Raw genomic sequence first — 22472 nt, forward strand, 5'->3', positions numbered from 1 at the left:
TAGGAAAATGTTGTCAGCAGTGAACCCTGCAGTGATTTGTCATGCATTTTTACTAAACTGCACATTGTGGTGAGAGCTAGTTTCCTGGTTTGAAGATAAACAAGTTCAGTTTTGTGTGAGATTTTGGGAGGCATGCAGCATGGGTTAAACACATCTTGATTTTGATCCATTTTCATGTTGTTGTACTGCTGTAGGTCTAAAATGTCTACCAGATATAGAACAGTAAAAATGGTTCATTATGGGAAACTAGTACTGTAGAAATATCTTGAGGGCTTATCTCTATTAAACTGCAGGTGACTGATTTCTTGAAAGTTCATGTACTCAACAGCATTGCAAGTTTATCCAGAAGTCTGTGTCAGCACTGCAAAGGCGCAGTAGTACTCTGGATACAAACCACAGCCCAGATCACTAATTCCTTCGTTACACTTAAGTCAGCACAGTCAACATCTACATAGCATTATGAAAAGATGGCTGTTCAGGCTATTGCTGCCATTCCTCCCCATACAATGACATAGCTAGCCCTCTTTGTTTCATTCACGTTCTGACTGTCTGGAGCACTAAAATGATAACTAAAGCACAAAGGTTCCAATCCTAACTGGCCCTTGTGCCAGCACAAGTCACGTGCACTGGCCTGGAAGTGTTGCAAAAGTGCCGTAGGGCACTTTCGCACTACCGGGAGAGGAGGGAGGCTGTTGCATGGACATGCACTGGCCTTCCAAGGCTGACCTGGGCCCCACAGAGCTGGCACAAAGGTAAGATCAAGGCAGGCTGGCACAGGGCTTGGGGAATGTGGAGGGAGGGTGGAAAAGAGCCATTCCAGGGCAGGGGAAGGGCAGCAGGGGCAGAGCAGGCATGGGCCAGGATCTGGCACTTAAGCCAGATCCTTACCCCACTCCCAGATGACTCCTCAGAATGCCAGATGCAAGGGAGGGCACCAGGATGCAGGTCTCTGGTTGACTTGTGTGCTCCCTGAGGCATTTGGTAGGCCACTGTGAGATACAGGAAGCTGGACTAGATGGGCCTATGGCCTGATCCAGCAGGGCAGCTCTGGGCTGCTTGGATCTGCACCACCTCTTTAGGTGGTGCAGATTCAGGTAACCCCATTGGGGCTGTCACAGCATTACCCAGGGTACAGGGAATGCATTCCCCTTGCCCCAGACTGAGCCACAAACAGCCCCAACCCCACTCTGGATATTGGGCAGGCCAGTCGGTCTCCATTCCAGTGCGGGTTAGGATTGGGCTGAAAGACTAAAATATGATCAGAGTACTCCTTGAATTTGGAGAAAGGCCCCAAACGGTAAATAATGCCCATGGAAAAGCTCTCTTACAGGGCTTGTCTATCTATCTGTAACAGCCAGTGGCATCACTAGGGTTCGCATCACCCGCTGTGGGATGCCAGCGCATCACCTCCCATGCAGGGCAACACCCCAGGTGGTGGGTGTGGGGATGTAGCATCACTCCGCCCCCACTGGTTTTTTGGCTGTAGCTTTTGATGGAACAAAGATAGAACACATTCTGCATGAAATTACACATTGATTGATATATAACATGATGGTATTATTCCTCCAAACTGTGATTTTAGTGATTTTGATCACTAGTGGTGTCACACACACCCTCAGGGTGTCAACTTACTAACACCTTATCTCAAACTTTTAGCACTGGAATCCACTTTTTAGAATGACAATCTGTCCAAGACTCACCAGAAGTGATGTCATGGTGGAAGTGACATCAGGCAAATTAAAATAAATAAGTATAAATAATTAAAGTAAAGCAAATAATTAAATAAGCAAAAGCCAGCCCTGTTCCAACAAGTGAATTTCCTCTGTAGCCTGCTTGCAGTAATACCCCCTCCAAAACCAGTAAGGTTTTCAGCCCTACCCAGTGCCCAGTTCAATTTAAGAACTTCTGTTTAAACCAGATCACTGTCAGGATCCACCTGGCTTTGCAAGTCTCAAAAGAGTTCACCTTATCAGCTGAAGCCTCTGTTTTGAATCTTTTTAGTGGGAGGGGGAGGCTGCCTTCTGGAGCACTTGTTTGGCTCCAGGTGCATAGGATCAGGACCATTCTGTTAGCCTTGCACTCTCCTTCACCTGATCTTCCACACCAGCCAAGGCTCATTTGCTTACTCGTGAGTAAACACTACTGAGTTTCGCTTTCCATAGGGCTCAATACATTCATCTGCTTGGAGGGAGGGACTTCCTTCTCAGGTGTTTTTGGGGGCTGCATTCATTGGATCAGGACCATTCTGGTATCATTGGATTCCTCTCAGCCTGCACCTTCCAATGGACTAAGGCAAGTTCGTCTACTCATGAGTAAACACGCGATACGGCTCACTTTCACATTCCATAGGGATCCATGCATTTTTTGTTCTCCTGGTTTTTGGCCATAACTTTTGATAGAAAGGAGATATTTCACTCTGGCTTTTTGCATTGCATTCCACTCGAAATTCTGCATTCAACGGTATATAATATGATGGGGTTACTCCTAACCACCATAATTTTAGCGTGTCACCCTCCCAGTACGCATCACCCTCCCAGTACGCATCACCCGGTGCGGCCCGAACCTCCCTAGCGACACCACTGGTAACAGCACCCGACTGTGGAAATCCTTGTCTACCTCTGTACACCTGTAACTTTTAGCCTTTTTGGCACCAGAGAAAACATCTGTATTCACCCCGGCTTTTAATTCCACATTAAAAGGGATCTTGTTACTTCATTTTTACTGATTGTTTTCCTCTGGCTTTTTGGTTTTCTGTGATGTGCCACCTCGGAGAGGGTATAAATTTATTAAATGTCATAATCCCTGTGCCATAGGTACTGAGGCAAATTTGTAAGATTGCAAAATTTTAAAAAGACAGTTTTGAGGGTGGCGGATGAGCAAGCCCCTTCACAGTAAGCAAAAGAAGAGAATCATGGCCAAAAATATGGAAATTACCAACTGCTGTCAGTGTAGAACATGCTTGTAATTCCAAAGCAGTGAAAGAATACAGATATAAAAGAAGTTGCAATTGAATCTAATGACACATAACTCTGAATCCAAAAGGAAGAGAACCAGCTAAATGGAAATTCACAGCCTCCTATGTATTCTAAGATTTTTAAATTAAATGCAGCATCTGACTGAAAATTGTTGTTATTGTTTTGTGTTAAATCTATACATGTCTGTGTGTAGCTATCAACTTCCTAGATCACTCTGAATCTAATGGTTTTGAATGCATGAAATGCATCAGAGAAACCACAAAACGTTTGACTCTTACAGTGTCACAGCACTTTTTGTTCTTTGTGGTCTCTGAGCATTCATGCCTAGAGTACCTCATTCACAATTTTCTAGACTAGAGCTGTCTCTAAGATTTTGGTGTGTGAGCCCCACCTTGTTGCACAAAATAACCATGCATGAATGGGCATGACTTGCACTTTCCGTCTCAGTTCTTCTTCAACCAGTATAGTTATAGCAATGTGAGGAACTTTCTCATTTTTGGTGTTCCAGAAACACTCTATCTTGTCCTTATTCTTCTTGTTTTTGGTGATGTTCTTTCTTTTATTTATTCTTCTGTTTTGCATTTTAGTTTTTGTTGTGTTTTGCCTTGCTGCTTCTTCCCTGTGACCAGAGCTGCAGGTCTATGCCTCTCCACATTTGCTTCAAGAAGACCCATGGAGCCAAACAACAGCCATAATCTCTTCTCTGCCTTGGCAAGAAGTATAAAGATTAGTCTTGCACTCATTGCCTGCCTTTTACCAAGCAGCCTTGCCAGAATCATTCTTTCAGGCTCCAGGCTCTCCTCTGGGAAAAGGCATTTCAAACCTCTGATTCTCTGACAAAATCCTTGAAATTCCCAGGACTTTTTGTTCAGTTTGTGTAGTAAACATCTTTCAGAGGGAATGATATATCAGTGTTTTTTTTAAAAAGTATTATCTTGAATAGATTGTAATTCCACATCTATCTAAATATTTTTAGAATAGTGTTTAGACAAATGTGTTTCTCTGAACACCACAGCCTGTACACCCTGATTTAGTCACAAACAAGCTTTTAAAGTGAACCTAGTTGCACAAGAATGTGGATTGGGCATTGCATTTGCATGCACATCAGTACATATATGCTACGCTATGTGAAACCATGCAGTTCTGATAGACACGCACCTTCACAAGGGAGCTCTTAGGAGGTATGCCTCTAGTTATTGAATCCGCATGTAATAGTCATGCAAGCCTGTTTCCATGCATAGATATCCTTAGCTGGATTTACTTTTGAAGTTTATATATATGTACACCACAGCTAATCCAGCTTTCACTAAAAACAAGCTTTACTGCAAAAGCTGTTCACATACGTTGAGAATAATTAAATGGTCAAGGCACAATTTTCAAGGAAGTCATGGTAAGTTGGAGTTTTGGAGCCCAAGGAGAATTCTCACTGAGCTGCTTAGAAGAAGTGTAAGGAATAATTCATGTTTGTTACTTGAATTTATCCTGTTACTGGACCAACTTAAGTGAGTGCATTGTGGGGTGGTATGTGTTTAAATTTAAACTCAATTGTCCAACATGGCAGCAAGTCCTCAAGCTGTACAAAACTGAACTCAGAACATCCAAGACATACATAAATATTAACTTAACAAGAATTAGATACAAATTTCAGTTGCAATTAATTGAGAGTTCACAAATGTATACGGGCCGTAAACAGCGCAGATCCTGTGAAGAAATTAGACTTAAGTTTTCATGTAAGAATAATGTGATAGCATTTATTGCTTCATTCAAGTTAAGTTTCTGATATATTGTTACTTTCTTAGTTATATTTTTAAATTAATCTTTTGTTCACAAATTATTCAGGAGTGCTCTGCTGAAGCAGCAACATGCAACACACCTCATATCATTCTTCCAGAGAATACAATTTTGCCAGATGCAGAAAGAGATGCCAATCTAGCTTTCAGGTAATTCAAAAATAAATACTGAACATTATTATAATGTGCTATCAGTGTTTATAGAGTTTTAGGTTCACATAAGCAAAATAGAAGTTGCTCACAGAACTTGCTATCTGGATTTAGATATGGGAGGGAGAAGAAAGAGGAGAGTGAAGCAGATGCTGTCATATATACTTAAGATAAGTGTGATAGTGTTCAAATTAAGCTTAAAGTTGCACAGAAGATGTCAGGGGTTGTTAGATTTTTTTGTTGTTTTTTTAATCTGGGCTTTAAAGAAAATTAGGGTTCCACATATTGCATTTGCAGAGTAACCTCCTAGGTATAAATAAGAGCCTAAAGGAAAAATGAACAGGGCAGAACAGGTGGCCGATGGCCAAACCAGATATTACATGGGAAATGTGTGAATCAGAGCTCAATCCTATTGTTTCCCCCACTACCAATGGGACAGTGCCAAAATCGCTACCACTGCAGCCTGTGGTGGTGGGGTACCACTACCAAATGTATACAGGCCTTAAATGCAACAATTGTTCCCTTACCCAGGGGTAAGCTTCCACTGCATGGGAGTCTACTTGGACCTGCATTAACTAAATAGCTGGTGCAGGTCCACATGGACCCACACCATGGAATTGGGTCTGGGAAGGAGGTTAGGATTCAGCAACCACAGCTGCTGCCAAACCCACACCCTTCCCAGACCCGATCTGCCTTCCCTATCACCACCCCATTCCACCCTCCCCCCACCCTGTCACTGCCTCATTTTGTCCTCCCCCATCCCTGATCCACACTTCTGCCACCCCCTCTCTCCTCCCCTGCCATCTTACCTGGATTTTTTTCTTGTTCCTGCATCTTTTTTCCCAGACCCATTAGTCCTCGTCGGCTTTCTAACAGACACAATAGGACTTCAGCTAGCTCACTGACCTCTGTGGGTAAGAAACAAATTTCATGTTTCTAATGTGATCCTTGTTAAAAAGTACATAAACAAATATATTGATGGAAGCTAAGATATCACTTGATAAAAATCCATTGGTTTTATGGATTGTTTGGTCCTGGAGAAGTTCTAATGACTGTGGAATCTCAACATACAGTATGATAGACTGGAAAACTTAAGTTTTTGGGACCCATACATATGACAGTAATTGCATTGTAAAGTGACATGCTTAAGATCAGAAATGTCCTTTCATTAACAAGAAGGGAAAAGACGGATGGAGCCAGATCAGGACTACAGCATGTTGAGATGTTAACCCTTCATCTGACACTATTTTCCTGCCAACAACCACCCTAAAGTTGGGGAATGGATAACTCCACATGCACTGCAGTCCTTATCTGGATTCAGCCCCTCTTAGCTGGATTCAGCCCCAGCTACTTTTTGTTAATAAAGTTATTTTCTGGTCTTTGTTCCAAAGCAGTGATATTATTATAATTGTTATTCTAATGCAGTGGTTCTCAAACTCTCAGGGAGAAACTCAGGGACATATTGCGAACTGGTGTTTGTGGGGGATAGGCCAATTTCTTGGCCATTCCCCTTAAGGGGGAATGGTCTTCTTCCGGTTCCCTGGTGGATCACAATCCATCAGTTTGAGAACCACTGTTCTAAAGTATAGTTTTGTCCTGACTTTCAGCTTTTCAAACTCAGTACAGGAAATAAAGCAGGAAAATAGGTGATTCCACTGTGTCTTTCAGGCATTCATATTTCATCCTAGTGAGCATGGCTGCATCAGTACAATTTTAAATTTTTTATCTATAAATAAGGAACGTGTGGGGTTTCTGAAGAGTAATACTGAATGTGTTTGCCCAGTGTACCAGGTGTTGAATATAACTGCAGCTGCTCATACTTGGTATGTGAATGTGATTCTAGGAAACTGTATACAGTGGGCCCTCCTTATTCACGTACTTGGCATCTGTGGTTTTGACTCAATGCAGATCTCAAGCCCACGCTGGAGGGCCTCAGAGGATCACTTGGACGTGATTGGAACTGCCTTCCAGTTGCATCTGGGAGGTCACTGTACAATTAATTGTAAAACCACTGTAGCACATCTACACCACATTTCAGATCAGAGGTATAATCTATCACAAAGGCTCCATCACTTCAACAGAGTGAAGTTAGCAAGAAAGTGGATAAAATCCAATCCATACAGCAAGCAAATAAATATATAAAGCTGCCTGATATGATATCTTACCAAGCAGCATTGTCTGCACTGACTTGTAGACTCTCCAGGGTTTCAGCCATACCTGCTGAATCTGTCATTGCCAGACACTGACACTGGGACTTTCTTCATGTGAAGTATGTGCTCCACTCCTGAGCTTGACCCCCTAGACCTTAGATGAAACACTTCAAATGAACACTTACAACTTGTACAACTTGTAATTCAGATATTCTGCTGTTTAGACAATGCCGGTCATGTGATTGACTTGTTGAATGACCAGTTACCAGATGTTAAAATATCTGATGAAGATAAAAAGAAGAATCTTGAGCTGCTAGAAGAAGCAAAGAGAGTGAGTGAGAGGTTTCTTACACGAAGAGGAAGAAAATCAAGGAGTAGCCTTTCAGAATCTCCCACAGGTACATATGTATTTGAAAATACTTATTTTGAAACGCTATGCGCAAATGGAACATGGATATGCAATGCGTATTTTACATCAATGAACTAATTTCATTTTAACAAAAATGTGGCACCATGAATCTTTATGATATAGTGACACCATAGAGACATACTTATATTAGTCTCTGCGGTGCTACATAACTCTTGGTTGTGTTTATAATAGCAGACCAGTACAGTCTGCTTTCAAATCTGTGTATTTCTTAGAGTTTATATATTCTGAATATATTATTCCCACTTAAAACACTGTTGCATTATAGCATGCTTTGAGGGTAAGCAACACCAAGCAGAGAGGATTATACTATAGGTAACTCCTCTAACTGCATGTGATGGCAGAAACTATACTGAACGTTGGCAACCTTCAGTCTCAAAAGACTATGGTATTGCGCTCTGAATGGTGGTTCTGGAACAGCGTCTAGTGTGGCTGAAAAGGCCGATTCAGGAATGACAATCCCTTCCACACCGGGAGCAAGTGCAGTCTGTCCCTGGTCTGTCTCCCTGGCTATGGGCCTTCCTTCTTTGCCTCTTTGCCTCAGACTGTTGGCCAAGTGTCTCTTCAAACTGGGAAAGGCCATGCTGCACAGCCTGCCTCCAAGCGGGCCTGAACTTGGAGTTGAACTTCCCACCCGTTGAGGTCCACTCCTAAGGCCTTCAGATCCCTCTTGATGTCCTTGTATCGCAGCTGTGGTCTACCTGTAGGGCCCTTTCCTTGCATGAGTTCTCCATAGAGGAGATCCTTTGGGATCCGGCCATCATCCATTCTCACAACATGACCAAGCCAACACAGGCGTCTCTGTTTCAGCAGTGCATACATGCTAGGGATTCCAGCTCGTTCCAGGACTGTGTTGTTTGGAACCTGCCCATTCAATACTGATAAGACTGAAAAAATGACAATTATTACTTCTGTTGGATTAAATTTCAACTTTCCTAGCTTTTGAACCACACTCTTAAATTCTGAGGAATTGGAATGGAATACAAAATAGAATAGATACACTCTCTTAAATAAGAGGTGGTATTGCTTTTATTTTAGCTGCCCTTCTTCAGAGGGGAAAAGCAGCTTAGGATTTTTTAAAATAAAGCTACAGATTGTTTTCTTTGCTACAATGTGCCAAAAGGTCCTCTGCTAAATAAGCTGCAGTTTAATTTGCACTGATATTACTTTTATTTTCTTATATTATGCTCTATCAAGGAAACCTAGCTATTGTTGTGAAGTGTATTGTCTTATTCTGTAAGAGTAGCCAGGGAACATAGCCAAATTACTTAAGTGATTCTGAGAATGTTTTCCTGATAGCTGTAAATCTGTCTTCCTTTTGAAATGTAATGTACATCAACTGTTCTAGAAGGTGATACTGTCAGATATGTGGGGATGGGCAGGAAAATAATTTAAACCAGATTGATAGGTTGAAATTTAGGAAAAGAGAGACGGAGATGCAAATTTTTGAAGGTCAGACACCTTTGGGTGCAGAGGCTGTTTTTTGGAATTTGAGGCAAACTTAAGATTTGCTGCCTCTTTTGAGTGCCTCATTTTTGTGCAGATTGTGTGAGTCAAACAATTAATATGCTGTCATTCTTAATTTTCATAGAAGGGAGCATTAGGGCAGGGGAGCTCTTCACAGTGGAAGGATAACTCTGCTTATGGCGCTTCTCTAAGGAGCTAGTGGTAATTTATGGTTAAACTAAACTATTCTTTGTCCTTCCCTGCCCCATTTCGCTGTGAAAATATCATCGTCTCTTTTGGATATCTGTTAACAGAGTTCACCTTACTACAAACTCAGTAACTAGTTCACAAGAAGTTACTACTTGTTTTTGATGTGGTGGTGTTGGTGTTTTTGTTTTGTTTTAATGTAGCTGTATCCCCAGCACTTAGTCCCACTGTTTCACCTGCGCCATCTCGGAGCAACTCTTTCACACTTCCAACGGGTAATAGTCAGTACTGCATGTTCTTTTTAAACATTTTATTTTATGTAAGAAATATTTATTCCCCCCTTCTGCCCCCACAGGAGCATCAGGATGGCTCACAACACTAGTTAATTATTTATTTAAGGTGTAATCCAAAGAGCAACTTGAGCTGGCGCAGGCCCCCTGTGCTGGCTCCCAAGTTTTGCAAACATGCCATAAAGTGCATTTGTGCTAACTCAAAAGTTGGCTGGGCCAGCACAGAGGTCCGTGCCAGCTTAGCAGAGCTGGATCCAGCTCCTGCGCCAGTAGGTGGTGTAAGTTCGTGCCAGACAGCACAGAGGATGGGAGTGGAAGGAGGCATTCTGGAAGTTATGAGGGAGTGTTTTTTTGGCAGGGGCAAAATAGGGGAGGATCTGGCCTAGAAGGGGAGGGTGAAGGGCAGAGCATGCCACATCTTTACCCCACTCCTGGCCTGAGCATCCTTACATGGACTGCTAGGATTTGTGCCAACTAAATAGCTTGCACAAGTAGCCACAAAGTAGCCCCACAGGGCAGACTGGGGCTTGAACAGTATCCCCTTACCCCAAGGTGACCGTCAGCCTCCTCATTTGAGCTGGATACAGTACAGGCCACTGTGACCAGGCTGTACTAGCACAGGTTAGGATTGAGCTGTTAGTATTTTAGTTTATATTCTGCTGTATCCCATGGGTCTCAGAGCAGCTTGCAGTATTTTTTTTCTATCTGTTATTAGCAGACCTAATCCCGAGGGGCTCACAATCTTTAAAAATGAAAAAGCCATGGTTTGGGAAATTGAAAAAGATCAAAAGAACTAAAAAAGAGAGAGTATAAACATAAAAAAATTAAGAACAACAATAAAATCTGTTAGCATAAGGTCCCATAAACTTCCTAGAGGTAAGCTATGAAGCATTCCTTGATAAATAGGTGAAAAATTTTCAACAAATATAAGAGACCTGCTGGATGAGATTGTAATGTCATCTAATCCAGCATCCTGTTTCCTTAAGAAGTCAACTAGATGCCTCTGGGAAGCTGGCAACCAACGCATGAAGATAGCAACCCTTCACCAGTGTTGGCTCTCTTGCATGCATTGCTTCTTTCCATTTTTACAGTGGAGGATTCTGTTTGGTTTTCAGGACTAACAGCAATTGATAGACCTATGGTTCAATCTTTTCCCTGCTTAACAATAGCGGGACACTGTCCTGCTGTCATAAATAGGCCAATGATGTGCAGAGCACGCTGCCTGCAGTCATAAAGCAGTAACAGCAGCGTCACCATCACAGCCAGCAACCTACTACTGTGCAGGTAAACTGGTGCAGGGGTTGGTTGACAGGTAGTGAGGTAGTGTAATGAATCAGGAGTGGGCAGGGGGTGATTATCAGTGGCAGCAGTGTCACCAGTGTGCTAGGCCCCCCACCCGGCCTTGCCCTTTGGGTTAGCTCAGACTTGTGCCAGCCAAAGAATTGGCGCAGGCCCAAGTAGGCCCATAGGATGATGGGGACTTGACAAGGTGTGAGGGAACAACAGTTCCCTTGCCTTGAGGAGGCTTCCAGTACTGCCCCTCTACTGTCAGATAAAATTTGTGCCATTGGCACAACTCCATCGGTGCTAATGGTAAGGGATAGGAATGGAATGCTATTTTCTTCCATAAATTTGCCTAATCCCTCTGTTTAAAGCCATCCACCCTAAAGATCATCAACAAATATTGTGACAGTGCATTCTATAATTTTAAGTATATCTTGTGAGTAATACTGATGTAATATGACAGTGTACATTGTATTTGTTCAGGGTTTGGGTACTAAATTGCTCTGTTCTGTGTCTGTAGTAGCCATCCGACTGCTCTATTTGGGGGCTAATGACAATATATTAAGTATATATTTATATATTTAAGTATGTGGCAGTGATGTCATTTTTTCATTTCCTAGGTTCTGATGCATGCACATCCACAGTTGTTTCAGGGTCTCCACTGCAGGCAAGAATGCATTAATTATTTTTTAATTATTGACTGTTTTGTCCTCAGGGCTTATCATGACAACCAGTTACCTGAACATTACCTTGGCAAGTGTGTTTCCCATACTAGTATTTGCTAAGGTAATACAGGAGTGCAGGAGCCTTTGTAAGGGACAGCCAGTGAGGGGATATAAGTCATGTGCCTGTTGATTCTCCTCTGCAGATGCCTCTGGTTCACCCTTTTCCTCCAGCTGTCCTTGCTTCTACTCTCAAAGGCCAGTAAAAAAGGTTAAATAAAGAGGCCTTAAAGTGTCACTTTCAGAGAAAAATCAGTGGATAGGGAAGAGTTAAAAATCTTCCTTGCAAATGCCTCCCTACCCTTACATTAACATTACAAGATTAATATGAGATTAGGAGCGCCACATTTGTCTTGCTACATATATTTCACACTTTGAAAAAATGTGCTATGAGCTTAATGAAGGGAGATAATATCTGATGCAGTAGTAATGTTATGGGCAATACCCAGGCACTAGCCTGACTATTGTACTTCACATGAAGCTGCCTTATATTGAATGAAACCAGTATTTATCTGGTATTGTTGTCCGTAGCTCTCCAAGAATTCAGCCATGGTTCTTTCCAGCCCTGATAACAGATGGTTCTAGTGGAGCTGAGAGAAATTCAACCAGGACTTTCTACATGCAAAGCATATGTTCCACAACTCAGCTACAGGCTCTCCCCAAAATTGTGCGTCTATTACTACAGTACTTGTAGAAACAGCTGGAGGTGGGGTGTGGTGACATTTAAAGCAGGAACAGTATAGCTCATGAATTGTGGTCATTTGTGATTTCAGTCTTTATAAGATAGTTCTTATACGCCACAAAAAGGATTAACGTAGTTTTTATTTTTAATATTCTTTTATTTTCAGAATGCCACAAAAGGATTAACTGATCAAAAGCAGAATGATCAGAGGAAAGTTTCTCAGGGAAGACTGGGTCCTCACACAACAAGTTTTGAAAACTCAGAGAAGCTGTCTGAACAAGAGGAGAACTTTGCTCCACATAAATTTATGGATAATTTATCTAGATCTTGCACTTCAGGTAGTGACACTGACAGAATATCTTTAAATGGCGGCACAGTCATCTGTGAAAATGAACTTGGAAAACAATTCCCTAAAAAAATAAAAGAAAATAACTTTCCTTTGAAAGGCTATTTACAGGGGTTAGGGATTGTTACACTGGATCCAAAGTCAAAGAGTTCAGCATTACTGCCAAAGGATTCCAAAGTTTCTCGTAAAACTGAACTTAATACATGTGGTACCCGCCCTCCCTTACTACGAGCTGTGTCATGGGATCATGCAGACCCTGATAATACAGAAAAAGCACCTTTTAAACCACAATTGGAAGATAGTAAAAACTTTGCTATTAGTAAATCCATCAACATAGCAAGTAAATCATCAGCATTCAAAGACCTTCAGATACAAGTGCAACCAATACGAATGCAGAAACTGACAAAGCTCAGAGAGGTATGTTTCTATAAAATGGGTCAATTGTTTCCTTTTGGGCTGTGTTTGGTTGTGTACCAGTACTGACAAGCCGTGCTAGTAAAGTGAATGAACCTGGGAAACAAACATTTTAAACACCCCCTATAAACAAAACAAAAACCCCTGTGTCTTCCCCATTCCTCAGAATGCCTCCTGAAGGCCTTAGAAAAGCACTTCCTGTTTTTAAAAAAATCAGAAGTGCTTTCCTGAAGTCTTCTGAGACTCCGGATCCACCTTGGGATCCACTGTTGGGAGTGCAGGTTGGCACCCCCTCAAGGTGTGGTCCCCAGGGCAATGTACCTTTGCCCCCCTTAGCTATGCCACTGGTTCAGGTAAGGATCCTTGGGAGGCGGCCATGGAACTGAGCTAAAAACTATAAGCCTCTTGTCCTGGTTATGAAATCCTTCCCAGCCACAGCCTTTATTATCAAAGCCTTGTCAGAAGTTGCTTTTTACTCCCTTAATCTCCATGATCATTATACACTCACTTTTTCATTGTTTTATTTTATTTTTTTAAAGAGTAATAGGAGAAATTTTCTGGACTCTGATTGCATATTCTGATTATGAAATGAGTGAGAATCACACCCTCTTGTGTAGTTATAGTAAAGTATTTTAATAGGCTGGTTTGCTGAAATTATTGCAAAGCGGAAGCTGAAATAAAATGTTTAAATCACTAATTTTTGGCTATATAGTTGGCTTCTCTAATGTGTAGTTTCAATATTTAATTAAAATGTAAAATGTAATATTGTTAGAGCCTTAGAAAATGTTCCTACTGAGTGAGTAATGTTTACTATCTGAGAAACATTTGTGGCTTCCTCCTTGCAAATTATTAAGGTGAACATAAAACACAGTGTAGAGGTATTTCAGTCTCTGATAAAGTACATTATATATAAACAGGAAGAAACTGATGAACTGTCCTGTCATCTCAAAGTAATATTTGGGAATGAAATAACCCATTTTAGTCTCAGGAGATTTCTTCACATCCAAAAAACCTTTCCTTCCTGAGGATATATCAACAAATCTTATCTTAAACATTGCTTCAAGAGTTTCTGCTGTTCATGCATTTCCTTTGGTGTCCTGTTTCTTGCTGGTTTTAACACTTTTCCAGGGTTATATACACTGCAACATGTATCCACTGGTTTTTAGAGAACTAGTTTTGTGCATCATAGATTGTATTAAGGAAAACTGAGACAGGATCCAACTGTCTGTGTCAAAGTTTTAAGCCTGCTTTTCGGACTATGCTGCAATGGCAAAGAAGCAATTTTTTTTCCTTTCTGTGTTTCAACGTTGATGGAGAGGACAATTTTTGCCACTGGAACAAAAAAAAACAAACACAATTTCTGATTGCAGTCACTCTCTGTAGAGCCATAGAATTCTAAATAGGAGTGAAATTAAGAGTCACTATTGCATGTAACTTTGTTGAAGTCAATTTAACTCCAAGGGAAGATATTGCTAGTCCCTACCTTTCTTCCATGAATGTATGTGTGGAAGTGAATTCATCCCTTCACATACTGAAAAAAGAAACCCTTTAAAAGCCATCCAGAACACTTCAGGAATTGGCAGGAATAAAGTGTACTCATTATGGACATTGCCCAATAAATTCCCGTGGCTGACTGTAGTGTACATACCTCTTTTGCAGTCATGTTGGTTAGGCTACTAGAAGTTTCTTCCAGTGTTTCTGGTATATAGCTTAGGGCGCAATCCTATCCTGCACTGGAACAGGAAAGCCAAGAGGCTTGTGCTGTATCCAGCGCAGGATAGGGACCATAAGTGGCTCAGCCAGAGTTTCTGAAAAGTTTCTGAAAAGCTATATTTGGCTGATAATTATTGGAGGCGACTAAACAGCCACCGGGTAGATGGGACTCATTAACCTGGGAAGGCAACTCATCTGAGAGAAGGAAAACTCTGATCCCAAACTTCCACTGCCTTGTGGCTACACCCAGTTATGGAAAAGGCTTCAGGAGGCAACCTCGAGGCAAAATCCGGAGCCAGAGTCCCTGAGGCAGTTCATGGCTGAACTCAGTCACATACTGGCAACTCCTGCGACGCCGCTGGAACCAACCGTATTGGCTTCTACCTTTCCATTGGACCATTCCGGCGACATGGAGAAGGGGGATTTACTGCATGGATAACAGTCTATCCTCCATATCTACTTTACCCAGACTTCGCTCACTGGAGAGGACACTCTATTCCAGAACCACCATTCAGAGCACGATACCATAGTCTTCCGAGACTGAAGGATGCCAACATGATATTGGAACCAATTAATTTCTTGTGAAATATCATAGATCTTGCCTTTTCACATTATCTGTGTGCCCTAACTATATCTTAATAGCTTCTTGGTAACTAGAACTTGATAGCTGGCCACTGGATAGTTATACCACACCTCCCTCCCCAAAAACCTCCCATTGTTTTATGACTGATTATTTTTGCATTAAATCTAACAATGTTTTGATTACTATTGCCTTCTTCCATGTATGATTAAAGCACTGACTTTGCATTATTTTATAGTACTTACTGAAATGTTGATTTCGTAAGAAATAATTCCATTTTTTTTCCAATCAGGAGCACAAACTGATGCGGAATCAAAATTTAGTTGGCCTTAAACTCCCTGACCTCAGTGAAGCTGCTGAACAGGAAAGAGGTGAAATGCGATGAAAATTGTTGGGAAATGTATTATTTAAAGTGGGGGAGCTCTCCTCTACTGATGTCAACTCTTTTTTTGAGAGAGGAGTGTTTTGCTAGAAAATTTTAGTAAGGACAAGCATGTGTGATATTTTCCTGCATGGATGTAAAAGAAAAAAGTGTACGCTAATGGGAGATTTTGTCTTTGTTGGGGAAAGGCATGAGGCTGGGAAGAAAGTGTTTAGCTCTGCCCCCAGTCACTACCCAATGTGACCATTATTTAGCTCTACTACCTAGAACCTCAGTTCAGAAAGAATGCTGTAGTCCACCTGCGAAAATAAATATAGGATTAGATGCTTGCTTATTGGCCAAGTAGGCATTTATACATGAATAGATCCCATTGATTGTTTGCATGCAAGAAAACTAAATTATCTTAAAAATCAGTTGGTTGGTTTGTGAATCGGGATCTAGGGCTGTGGTTCCCAAACTCCTACAGGGAATTTGGGAACCTGGTAAGTACTTAAGGGGGGGGGGCAGTGATGGCACTACAGCGATCACGTGCCACAGGAGCAAAGGACTTAACTTACCTGGGAGGTTGTGCTGGCCTCTGGCAGGGTCTGGGGGACTCGCAGGCTTCCCTGCTGCTGCAAATAACTCCATTCAGAGATCGGAGCTATTTGCAGCAGCAGGGAGGCCCACAGAGGAGGCTGCGAGCCCCCCACACCCTGCCTGAGGCCAGCATAACCCCCCAAGTACATTTAAAAGCCCCTTGCTCCCAGTGGTACACAATTGCTGCGGTGCCATCAGGGCACTTGTTTTGGGGGCACACCTCTTAAGGAAGAATGACCCTCTTCCAGTTTCCTGGTGAATTGCAACCCAGTTTGTGAACGAGTGATCCAGGGAACTGCTGCTCAGAGGAAAAAAAGGCAGTTTCATTTATTGATTACAGAATGCTAGTGATTGTTTCTCTGGATTTTACCTTCAATCAGAAATATATGAAGGGAATTCTCAGAGTAGCCTTTTCCCTCCATTTGGTTTCTCAGGGCAGTCTATGATATTTTGCCTTCTCTCCACACCCTAAAATTTTCAAGATCATATGAGTGCATGTTTAGTAGTGTTACAGCTCAGAATATACCAATGAAATATTGTTTCCAAAGGTACTTTGTACAAAAAATAACATCTTCTTCAGGGTCTTCACCAGTTCCTTTCTCATTGGAGGAGGAGGAGGAGGAGGAGACGGCAGTAAAGAGTAGATGTGATGTCATGCCAAACATTTCTGATGCTCTTTTACGAAAGCTTCATGTACAAACATCTATACCAGGAAGGTAAACTCCTCTACATTGGTACTTCTGCTGTTGTACCTGACAGCATGTTGTGAAAGAGATGCTAAATGTAATTAAATTATTATTGCTACAAATATTTATATACTGCTTTTCAACAAATAGGAAGTTCATAAAGCTGTTTACATAGCAAGAGTAATTAGTCCCTTGTCCCAATAAGGCTCATATTTAAAAAGATTCTGCAGAAACATCAGCAAGAGCCACTAGAAGAGACACTGTGCTGTGGTGAATAGGGACAGTTGCTCTTCTGCTAAATATAAGGCACATCTTCCTGGGTAGCAAGTGAAAAAATTACAATTGCAAAGTGTGCAGTCTCTCCACCTCTTGCCATGTGACCATGACAGAGAACCACTGTGTACAATTGTTAGGGTGTTAGGCTAGAATCTGGGAGGACCTGGATTCCCACTCAGCAGTAAAGCTCACAAGATGAACTTAGGGCTGGTGTCTCTGTCATGAAATAGGTGGGACTTCTAGTGACCATCCACTGATCCAGGGCGGTGATGCCTAGTGCTAAGCACTCACTCCCTTCCCATCCCCACTTTTCCAATTGGTTTAACATGCAGCTTGGTGGGACAAGATCTAGTTCTAGATCTAGTTCGCTGCCACCAGCCCAAAAGATCCGGTTCCTAGAGGGGTTCCCTGGGCAAAACTCCTCCCCAAGAATGCTATTCAGGGTTGTTAAAATGCCCTCACTCTGTCAGTAGCACCTGCAGAGTGGGGAGGCTGACAAATTCATTGATCCCAAAATATGGCAGAGGTTTTAAGCCGAAAAGGTTTTATTAAGAGATGACGGAAAAACAATGTAAATAGACTCTCACAGGTTAATGTCCCCTGAATGGTGCTGGCTCTGTAGGGAAGCCTCACATGTGCAGGCCCTGCTGGACTAAGCCAAGAGCCTGCATCCCAACTTATCCTAGCCTGAGCTGAGGGAACCAAGAGCTCCCTGCGTCTGGAGAGGAGGACAGACCAACATAAACAGAACCTTATGCTCCTGTCTGATACTTGGTCCCTTTCTGTACCTGGGGATCTCCAGCAGCCTTCCACGCTGCTCACCAAAGAGTGAGCTCTCCCTGTCTCACCCAGTCAGAAGCACACAGAAGAGAGAGGAAGAATTTCCTAAGGTCTGGTGATCTTTTCTTTCTGGCCTGCCTTCTCGGCTCTCTAATTGGCTAGCTCCCCTTGAAACCTAAAGCACCTCAGAATTGAAAATCTTCCACAATGAAATACAGCTGTTAACTATTTCATCAAAATCTCTCTCAGCCTACCCTATCTTATAGTGCAGTGTTTTTCAAACTGTGGGTTGGGCCAATCGCAGGTGGATCTCCATTCATTTCAATCTGAATTCATTTCATTTCAATTTTATTTTTAATCTGTTAGACTTGATACTACATGGTATGTGAATGCATTTGGGGAAATGTTACAGGCCTGTACTTTTAGCAAGCTACTATGTATATGCTTTTAACATTGGTAGTCAATAGGACTTACCTCTGGGTAAGTGTGAGTAGGATTGCAGCCTAGGACTGTTAAAAATGTTCTGGCTTGATGATGTCACTTTCGGTCATGACATCACTTCCAGTGGGTCCTGACAGATTCTCATTCTAAAAAGTACGTCCCAATGCTGAATGTGTGAGAACCACTGTTATAGTGTTTTTTGGGACAATAAATGAGGAGAAACCACACACTGAGTGCATTGGAGAAACAGTAGGATAAACATGCTCTGTGTGTGTGTGTGTGTGTGTGTGTGTGTGTGTGTGTGTGTGTGTGTGTGTGTGTGTTCGGGTTTGGTATTATCTCAATTGGAAAGTGAAATTGTAATAGTTAACGTACTTGTATATTGTTTGCAGTAAGAAAAATAGTAGTTATCAAAAAATGCAGTCAGTCAGCTAACTCCAAATATTAAAGAACATGCATCCTGACTGTACATTTGCTGAAGTCTCTCTGGCCAAATTAATGAAGTGATAGTTCCTGTTCACTTTTAGTACTGTTTACTGTGATATTGTAGCAATACTGCCTCAGGCTTATCCACTTCTCCAGAACTTTCATACCAATACAGGAAGTGAAAGAGCCTTTGTGATGTTTATTTAGCACAGTACTGTAACAATGAATCAACAATATGCAGCTATTGCCTCAAGTATTGAAAGGCTCAAACTCTTACATTTGCCAAGGAACATGAAGCATGCTCAGGATTAAAATTTGAAGGCAAATGATGCAGCAGCTTTGCGGAAACTGAGGCTGGTCAGCACTCACTCAGGAAATGACTTGGAAATTCGGTGTACTCTATCTTGAATGTCATTGCAGAAGAAAGGCAGGATATGCTATCTCTCTCTGGCCAAATTACTCTGAACAATACTCTGTCAAGAGTTGTTATATTTATGTAGGCCTCTGTTTAGGGTCTTGAGCACCTTCATAGAATTATTGCTTCTCTGTCATATGTGGCATCTACCATTTAGGTGTTAGGTGGTCTCATAAGATAGTATGGCATTCCAGTCACTGAGAAAAGTACAGTACTTTCAAAATATACACTCTAGCTAACATCTTAACTTTTAAGACAAATTAAAACTGCCAGCTTCTCAGGCAATCCTTTTAGCTCTTCCTTATCTAATCGTCTTGCGTGATATTTCTAAAACCGTTAGTGGCGATAAAAACTTTGTAACCAATTTTGAAATGGTGAAACTGTCAACTACTAGTCTAATAGGTTCCCTCAAGTCAGTTCTGTTTATGTTGATTCAATATTGTATTACTATCACATTGGGTGTCACATTATTGCTAATTATTGTGGTTTATTCTATGTTGTTGATGGATTTTTCATTCTGAGTATCTAACTGCCTATGACTATAAAATGTTTCCCTGCAAGGAAAAACGTTCTCTGCTTAGTTTACAAGACTTACAGCGCAATACAAACTGCGCCTTAGGCCGGCACAAGTCCCTTGCAGTGGCCCAGGAGGGTCACAAACATGCTGTAAGCCACGTTTGGAACTCCTCATGAGTCAGCTAGGCCAGCGTGCAGAGGTGCACCAGCCTGCGGAGGCTGATGCGCTGGTGGAGGAACTGAGCCTTGTGTCGGCTGAGCTGGACCGACGCAAGGATCTAAAGTGGTCAGGGAGGAGATAGGATTGTGCCCTCAGTTTACTGAAGGTTGATTCTCAGGAAAAAAAGTACCCTTGCTAAGTAATTATATTTTGTGTGTGTGTTTCAGTGTAATACTGAAGTGTATAGTTGAGAGACAAATGAATTAAAAACATGTTCAATGGAGTGTTAGTACTGTATTGAGTACTGTATTGAGGAGAGCTCAAGCAGCATACAAGGCCTGTCCCAGTGAGTGCAACCTGCAGGTCCTCCGAGCTGCTCGCAGCAAAGTCCAGCAGGCTGCTAGGAGATGTGCTAACGACTACTGGCTCCAGCTCTGTTCCAAGATACAGATAGCAGCTGACACAGGCAACATCAAGGGGATGTATGATGGTATCAAGCAGGCCCTAGGTCCAACACAGAAGAAAATTGCCCATCTGAAGTCTGCAACAGGCGAGGTCATCCAGGATCGGGCGCAGCAGATGGAATGCTGGGTGCAGCACTACTCTGAGCTATATTCCAGAGATAATGTAGTCACCGAAGAAGCGCTGAACAACATTGAGTGTCTGCCTGTGTTGGAGGAGCTTGACAGTGAACCAACCCTAGAAGAACTTCACGTGGCCCTGGACTCCCTTGCCTTTGGCAAGGCACAAGGAAAAGACAGCATCCCTGCTGAAGTCCTAAAGTGCTGCAAAGAGATCATCGTCACTGAGCTTCATGAAATCTTCTGTCTCTGCTGGAGAGAAGGTGGAGTACCTCAAGACATGAGGGATGCAAACATCATCACGCTGTACAAGAACAAAGGTGACAGGGGTGACTGCAACAACTATCGTGGCATCTCTCTCCTTAGCGTTGTAGGAAAGTTGTTTGCCCGAGTTGCACTAAAGAGGCTCCAGGTACTTGCAGAGAGCGTCTATCCAGAATCGCAGTGCGGATTCCGAGCCAACAGGTCCACCACTGATATGGTATTCTCCCTTAGACAACTGCAGGAAAAATGCAGGGAACAACAACAGCCACTCTTTATAGCCTTCATAGATCTCACGAAGGCTTTCGACCTGGTCAGCAGGGACGGCCTCTTCAAGATTCTCCCCAAGATCGGATGTCCACCCAGGCTCCTCAGCATCATCAGATCCTTCCACAAGGACATGAAGGGCACTGTTGTCTTCGATGGCTCCACATCAGACCCCTTTGACATCCGAAGTGGCGTGAAGCAGGGCTGTGTTCTTGCACCAACCTTGTTTGGGATTTTCTTCGCTGTCATGCTGAAGCAGGCCTTTGGAACTGCAACAGAAGGCATCTATCTCCGGACCAGATCTGACGGAAAGCTCTTCAACCTCTCCAGACTGAGAGCAAAGTTCAAAGTCCAGCTGAAATGTCTGCGTGACTTCCTCTTTGCCGACGATGCAGCTGTCACTGCCCACTCTGCCAAAGATCTCCAGCAGCTCATGGATCGTTTTAGCAAGGCCTGCCAAGATTTTGGACTGATGATCAGCTTAAAGAAAACACAGGTCATGGTTCAGGATGTGGACTCACCTCCCAGCATTACAATCTCTGCGCATGAACTGGAGGTTGTCCATGACTTTGTGTACCTTGGCTCAACGATCTCCGACACTCTTTCTCTCGATACCGAGCTAAACAAACGCGTCGGTAAAGCAGCTACCACGTTTTCCAGACTCACAAAGAGAGTCTGGTCCAACAAGAAGCTGACGGAACATACCAAGATCCAGGTCTACAGAGCTTGCGTCCTGAGTACACTTCTGTACTGCAGCGAGTCATGGACTCTCCGCTCACAACAGGAGAGGAAACTGAACGCTTTCCACATGCGCTGCCTCCAACGCATTCTCGGCATCACCTGGCAGGACAAAGTTCCTAACAACACAGTCCTGGAACGTGCTGGAATCCCTAGCATGTATGCACTGCTGAAACAGACGCCTGCGTTGGCTCGGTCATGTCGTGAGAATGGATGATGGCCGGATCCCAAAGGATCTCCTCTATGGAGAACTCATGCAAGGAAAGCGCCCTACAAGTAGACCACAGCTGCGATACAAGGACATCTGCAAGAAGGATCTGAAGGCCTTAGGAGTGGACCTCAACAAGTGGCCTCTGAGCGGCCGGCTTGGAGGCAGGCTGTGCAGCATGGCCTTTCCCAGTTTGAAGAGACACTTGCCCAACAGTCTGAGGCTAAGAGGCAAAGAAGGAAGGCCCATAGCCAGGGAGACAGACCAGGGACAGACTGCACTTGCTCCTGGTGTGGAAGGGATTGTCACTCCCGGATTGGCCTTTTCAGCCACACTAGACGCTGTGCCAGAACCACCTTTCAGAGCGCGATACCATAGTCTTTCGAGACTGAAGGTTGCCAATATATATAATAATATATAGTACTGTATTATGGTGCATTTTTTCACTCTCTGCTTACAGCTCACACAAATTGAACTGACTTTGACAGTTTTCTTCAATTATATGTCCTGTCCTTGTTAGATTCTTACTGGATCTGCTGAACAATGATTTTTGTGCTGCAGCATTGTGTAACTTTAATTC

At 42.7% G+C, this 22472-nt stretch overlaps 1 protein-coding gene across 2 annotated transcripts in view; it reads left to right on the plus strand.

The window, feature by feature from the left end:
• The window catches only part of IRAG1 (inositol 1,4,5-triphosphate receptor associated 1), a 91288-nt gene that overhangs the window by 38847 nt on the left and 29969 nt on the right, over positions 1-22472 (plus strand). Inside the window, exons 6-13 of one of the 2 annotated variants that reach the window (XM_066639631.1) lie at positions 4815-4915; positions 5762-5829; positions 7290-7463; positions 9349-9426; positions 11340-11386; positions 12290-12886; positions 15469-15547; positions 16718-16853. In XM_066639631.1, coding sequence (XP_066495728.1) covers positions 4815-4915; positions 5762-5829; positions 7290-7463; positions 9349-9426; positions 11340-11386; positions 12290-12886; positions 15469-15547; positions 16718-16853 — 1280 coding nt within the window. The remainder of the gene's footprint in view (positions 1-4814; positions 4916-5761; positions 5830-7289; positions 7464-9348; positions 9427-11339; positions 11387-12289; positions 12887-15468; positions 15548-16717; positions 16854-22472) is intronic. The other variant, XM_066639624.1, reaches the window with a different exon arrangement.

The sequence above is a fragment of the Tiliqua scincoides genome, chromosome 1 (genome assembly GCF_035046505.1).
Source record: "Tiliqua scincoides isolate rTilSci1 chromosome 1, rTilSci1.hap2, whole genome shotgun sequence".
Lineage (NCBI taxonomy): Eukaryota > Metazoa > Chordata > Lepidosauria > Squamata > Scincidae > Tiliqua > Tiliqua scincoides.